Source organism: Primulina tabacum, chromosome 4 (genome assembly GCF_025594145.1).
Source record: "Primulina tabacum isolate GXHZ01 chromosome 4, ASM2559414v2, whole genome shotgun sequence".
Taxonomy (NCBI): Eukaryota; Viridiplantae; Streptophyta; class Magnoliopsida; order Lamiales; family Gesneriaceae; genus Primulina; species Primulina tabacum.
In genome coordinates this window covers 45,654,843-45,660,712 of record NC_134553.1, presented here as the reverse complement: position 1 = coordinate 45,660,712, position 5,870 = coordinate 45,654,843, and the positions used below count along the sequence as shown (strand labels likewise).

General features: G+C 37.2%; 1 protein-coding gene across 1 annotated transcript; it reads right to left on the bottom strand.

Annotated features, from left to right (window-relative positions):
- Positions 1 to 832: 832 nt before the first annotated feature.
- On the bottom strand, positions 833 to 5,328 carry LOC142543441 (protein tesmin/TSO1-like CXC 2). Its single transcript, XM_075650694.1, has 10 exons — positions 4,933 to 5,328; positions 3,943 to 4,103; positions 3,217 to 3,847; positions 2,524 to 2,984; positions 2,390 to 2,464; positions 2,071 to 2,251; positions 1,892 to 1,987; positions 1,748 to 1,814; positions 1,479 to 1,626; positions 833 to 1,343 (listed from the first exon to the last, which is right to left on the bottom strand). Exons 1-10 carry the CDS (start codon positions 5,047 to 5,049, stop codon positions 1,007 to 1,009), a joined length of 2,274 nt encoding a protein of 757 aa, XP_075506809.1. The 5' UTR covers positions 5,050 to 5,328; the 3' UTR covers positions 833 to 1,006.
- Positions 5,329 to 5,870: the final 542 nt, after the last annotated feature.

The window sequence follows — 5,870 nt, the reverse complement described above, 5'->3', positions numbered from 1 at the left end:
TGGAAAAGATAAGGCCCCCTAGAGCCCACAAGCGCCTCTATCTTTGACATATACGTATAAAAATAGGCAAAAACCCCCATGTGCAGTGTGATAGGGGGATATTAAAGTTGAGGCAAAGAATTTTGAATTTTGCCAAGAGTACAAAAATTCTTGTGTACTTGATAAAACAATTGATTATTACAATAATTTCAGTGGTTTCATGTTTCTTTTGAGATGATAAATGACCTGCTTAATTCATAGTTAGGTACCTTTATTTTCATGGTTACTACTACATTTTTTTAACATCAGATTATTACTATATTATACATGATGAAATACATCAAATGGTGCTCAATTATTCAATAATCAATACGAGTTCCGATTAATACGGTACTCGTTGAATCATGCGAACTTTGGATAACGCAATGATTTATACTACATGAACAAATTTCAGTTTTAGTAACTATAGTTATTTAATCTTTTTTCTTTTGAGCGTTGATGTTGAATCTGATATATCAACGTCCATCATCACATCAATAATTTTTGGTGACATACAAGAGCCTAGGAATGTAAATTGACAGATAAAATGACCGAAAATGAAAAACATAAATGTGATTTCCCTCATGTTTTATGTTGGCTGAAGAAATGCTTTGACGTTTACTTACTGCCTTAAATTGGTGTTACATAAAGATGGAATGTCAAATATAACATAAAATTTTGAAAACAAAAATTTAACTAGTTGTATGTATGAATCTGTCTGATTAACAGTTCAAGATCTGCCAATTGGGCATTGTATTGATGTAGTCAATCAAAAATTGGGGCATGTTAAAATAGAAATGAAGACATCAGAGGTAATAAAACAAGTGATTTTATTATAAAACAAATAGCAACACTATATTATACAAGAAAGAAAAGTGTCTTAAAATAGCATCAAAACTAGCACAAGCTTAACTTACAAAACTACAATGGGCGATTAACCGAGAACTTGTATCATTTCCAAACCTTAGCCCAGAATCCAAGAAATTGCTCATTGATTATGAGTGAGAGATGGAAAAGATGGAATAGATTGGAGTATCAACTTTCGACTGCTTCTTAAACCGGTGGACATACCTACATTGTGCGGAGGCGAAACTCGTTTCCTGTTGGGAGATGATAACTTGATGCCACTTATGGGAGACCCTTCTTGGAGAAATTCAGGAATTTCGTCTTCTTTAATAGTTTCAAAATGTCTATCGAATTTAGGTGCGGGTTGAAAGCTCGGCTTTTTGAACACTTGGTTTGTGTAAGAACGGGAAGAGGAACCAATACTTGGAAATGAAGACCTAGGTGGTTTTTGGTTGGAGAACAGATGTTGAACCGGTTTCCTGGAAAATCAAGAATTCTTGTTACATAAAATGACCAAAGGGTATCCTTGAACCATTGTTGAAAATATAATGATATTTGTCATTCATTAAAAAGCATAAATTCTGGATAACACGTGAAAAGGTAATATATGGTACCTTCCAGCCAACAACGGTGTTTCTGGAGGAGCAGAATCCATGTTTTGCTCTGAGTCAAAATAGACTGCTGTTTTTTCGGACATACTCTTCTCAGTCGTATCCGTTTCATCTTCTTCATATTCGGCTTCCGTGCCTATTATAACAGATCCTGAGATTCAGAATTGCAATGAAAATTTTGAATTGCTCCTCCAAATGAAACTCTTCCTAAAAATTTTGACCCTCATTTAAATAAATTGAGAAGCATACTAAAAAATAAAGTGTACACTCACCATCCTTTCTACCAAACACGTTCTTACACCCTTCACATCTGCAGTTAATTGAGCATCCAACACCACCCTTTAAAGAAGCCAAAAGTCAATCATCAGCTGACAAACCAAAAGAAACCATACAGATTCAGAAAATAGAAAAAAAACCTGATAGCATTCACAATATTTCTTCAGGCAACCGGATTTTTTGCAGTTGCATCCTCGCTTATGACGAGCTGAAGCAGGAGTGTTGCTCGAGTCATCCTACAGGAAGCAGCATAACAAACTATATGAATCACAAATTCACCAAAAGATCAAAAGCATACGGTAAACTTTCAGCGTCTAACCCCAGTTTCAGTCAGAGAATCTGAGCCCCTGATCACTTTAGGCGCAAAAGCAAGAGGGTTTCTAGATTCAATCTGTTTTCGGGTTGCAAGGACAGTGCCTTCATGGACAGGCTTGTTGAAGCAATCTATACAGGCACATGACTCCACACAGTAGACACCAGCAGCAAAACATTCACAGTAGCTGGCATTTAAAATTGAAATTAGGTGTGTATAAGGATTAAATAGGCCTAAACCATATGACGAAAAGTAATCTAGCATGGAGTTCAGGAAAACCACCAATTGCAATAGGAAAGGAATACAAAAGTTACAGAAAACTTACAGTTTTAAGCATTTTGATTTCTTGCAGTTGCATCGCTTGCAGGATTCGCCTTCCCCAGCTTGTTCCAACCTACGCCTGCCAATCCAATTAAAATTTTAACTTTCTGAAAGAAATAGATTATGAAAACTAGATGCTGCAAAATCTCCTCATTAGCCATATATCCAGAAGCTTGGCAAGAATCTTCTGTAAGCGGAACAAAATCTTCGACGGTATCCATATCTCCTCCCAACGAGGTAGCATCCAAATTGTTTATCAATTCTTGACCAGTAGTTGGAGGATGAAAATCAACTGATGGGATCGGTCCAATCAAGAATCTTCCAGAAGCTGAAGGTTCGACATTGACGAGTTTGTAATCCTTGGGTGTCGTTCCAAGAGCATTTAAATGCAAGCCAAGGGTAGGTACAACACACCGTGGAGGCTCGTCTATTGTATTTGTCGGAACTAATTGTCGATTGTTGGTGGAAATATCAGAACCAGATTGTAACACCACTGAAGAATCGGGAGCCGAAATCTCTTCAAAACGCTGTCTGTGGGCTCCAGCCATCTCAAAATCTAGACAGCGCCTTCTCATACCTCGGTACAAACCAGAGAGATGCTACAAAACAAAGAAAACAATTAAAATTCCAAAAGAGGTTAACATAGACATCCCCATTATTCAGCTCTTTTACACATTACATAACTGCAATAACAATTATATATGGTAGCATATGAGAATTTTATGCTCAAAGTCTTCAGACTTTTGGAATTAGACCCTTCAGTATCCTAATTTTACAATTTCCTTTTTGGTGTTTAATGCCAACCAAATACACAAGGAAAATCATTCTTACCTCATAATCCATCTCTTCCATGGGCTCATTCAATAAAGAGCTGGCAGTCGTGTCATGTTTCTCAGAATTTTCCATCATCTCAGTACCTTCTCCAGGATGAAAAGACAAGTTTTCTGGTTGACTTCCCTCTCCAGTTTGTTCGCCGGAATACATTGAAACAAGAGACTGCATGCTCTGCTTGTCATTTCTGATACTGGCGTAGAAACTCATCTCAGTACCACGCAATTTCTTGTTTTCTGTATCATTTGGCGATTCAAAAATTATCAGATCGGGGTCATCAGCTATTAAACTCTCCCAATCGCACGATGTGCCTTCTTTGTTTTCACCAGTTCGGCCTGCTTCCTCGAGATTCACTTCACTTTCGTAAACAAGCGCTGAAGAAGTGGATTCAAGGCCGCAGCTTGGTTTTACAGGGGAGTTACGACTATTTGGATCATAATCAAAATTTTCAGAAAACTTGTTTGAGCATTCATAAGATGAATCATTAGCCATGACACAATGAGATTCCTCTGGGTCCAGATTTTCCAGTTCATTGAATTTCTCGTTACCATCCTTATTTACCTTAATCAGATCAACTGTGTTCCCATCATCAGAAGAAAACTCAGGTTTTGATGGATCTGAAAACTGGTGCCTGAAAAGAGAAGAATCAATTTAAGCAAGTACACTCGTGAAAGAAGACAGAGCTTGATAACTGGACCTAAAACTGGAATTGAATTGAAGAATTACCTTCGCAGAAATCTTGACCCCCTGAGAGAACTAACATGAGGTGAAGTGAAAACAGATGGAAGAGTTGCAAAACTAAGAGGATTGATCGTTTGCGTGATATGCACGGATTTAACTGGCTTGATTGGGGAAAGGTTGTTCAAGAAATTAAAGACAGGGGACTCCTGTACACAAAGAGGAAAAAGTTATCATAGTGAAAAAGCAACGACCAGATAAATCAATAACAAAATGAACCCCGTCGCCTAAACAAATTAACAGCCATAAACACAAAAGGATAAAGGAAGCAAGACAAAGAAATGTGGAAGCCATTTGTTCATTTTTCTGGCCTCCGATTCTAAGAAACAATGCAAGAACAACCTCGTGAAACATGAGAACTGACCTTGGAGAAAGCAAACATTACAAACTACCAAATTCTGCCCCAATTAGCATAAGCGCTTTACCAACAAGCACAGGATTGAGCCAGAATATAGATTACAAGGACACGCATAACAGAATTCAGGTTACCTTCCAATTTCATGATTTACACCCAAATGCAGATTAGAAATGTTCAGATCTTGACATAGCCCAGGAGAAAAATTATTTCCTCAAAATTAAAGGTGCTCAGACGAAAGGGACTCTTATAAGCTAAACAAACTGTTCACCAAATCTTTCCGTAGGCATGCATAAGAAAAGCAGTGAAAAATTAGCATGACCAGAAGTCCCAAAAGAAGGGGAAAACACAAAAAACCACACAACTCCAACTTGTTTCCGAGTAAGCAAAGAAAAAATCAAGGAAAATTAGAGTGAAGAGCCATATATTTAACATCGATTGGTCTCTTTTCCATAATTAAGAAAACAAATCAACAAATGCAAGATCAGTTAAGCGAAAGCCCGAAACATATTATTCAAAGAAATCGCCCAAAACCGATTTACAAAAACTTATGCATCAGCCAAACAACATAAATCCAGCATCGATTAAACACGATGACCCAGAGCCCACAAAAAAAATCAAACCTCAAACTTGCATAAAGATGTCGCGATCTGGTTGCTCTTGATCCTCTCTGGCGTATCCATCACTTCTTTCTCTTCTTCAATACACTCTTTTGCAAAATTCTCACACCCCTCCCCCATCCCTTCTTCGCAAGTATACACGTTCCTATCGCTTTACCCCGTCCCCCGGCCGTTCCCCGCACACGAGAAACCCTTTGTTTTCCCTCCCGAATGAGAAAGGAACAAAAGGGCTGAAGCACTATCCCATGAAAATTCAAGAATAAGCGGGAAATCGAGCAAAGAGTGGGGTGAGTGAGAGTGAAAGGAGAAAAAAGAATGGATTTTTCTCGTTGCTGACAAAAGAAAAACCCCACCCCCGCAAAAGAAAGAAACACACACTACACACACAGTTCTTGCTTACAATAACATTAATCGAAATCATATATATATGGGGAAAACGTTTCACTTAAGAATTGCCCCGCATATTTAATTTAAACTGATAATTATCAATTTAGTCCTCCCATTTTATATATATTATTATTTGACCACATTTACTTCTTGTATTTCTTTACATCACGAATACGAGATAGTAGGTTGAATTAGGTCTTTTTTCATACAAGGAAAAAAAACAATTAGAAAGAATAAGGAAATCATTCAAATAAAAAAAATCAAAATGTATTTACTATCTTTTTAAAATACATATTTTACTCGATATATATCCTAACACATTATCGAGTCGAGATCGAATCATATATCGCCCCCGGCCCGCACAAGAAAAATTGTGATGTATTATAGTATTGATTTGACCGTGTCCAACAAAAGGTAATTCAGTTCCATGAATTTCTGTGTATAAGATTTGGTTTCGAATTTTAGTTATGCAATTTCGTAGTTTTTGTTGTTGAAGGGTCGGTTTTTTTTTTCAGGGTATTTATTTTGGTCGTGGTGGAATAATTACCATTCAA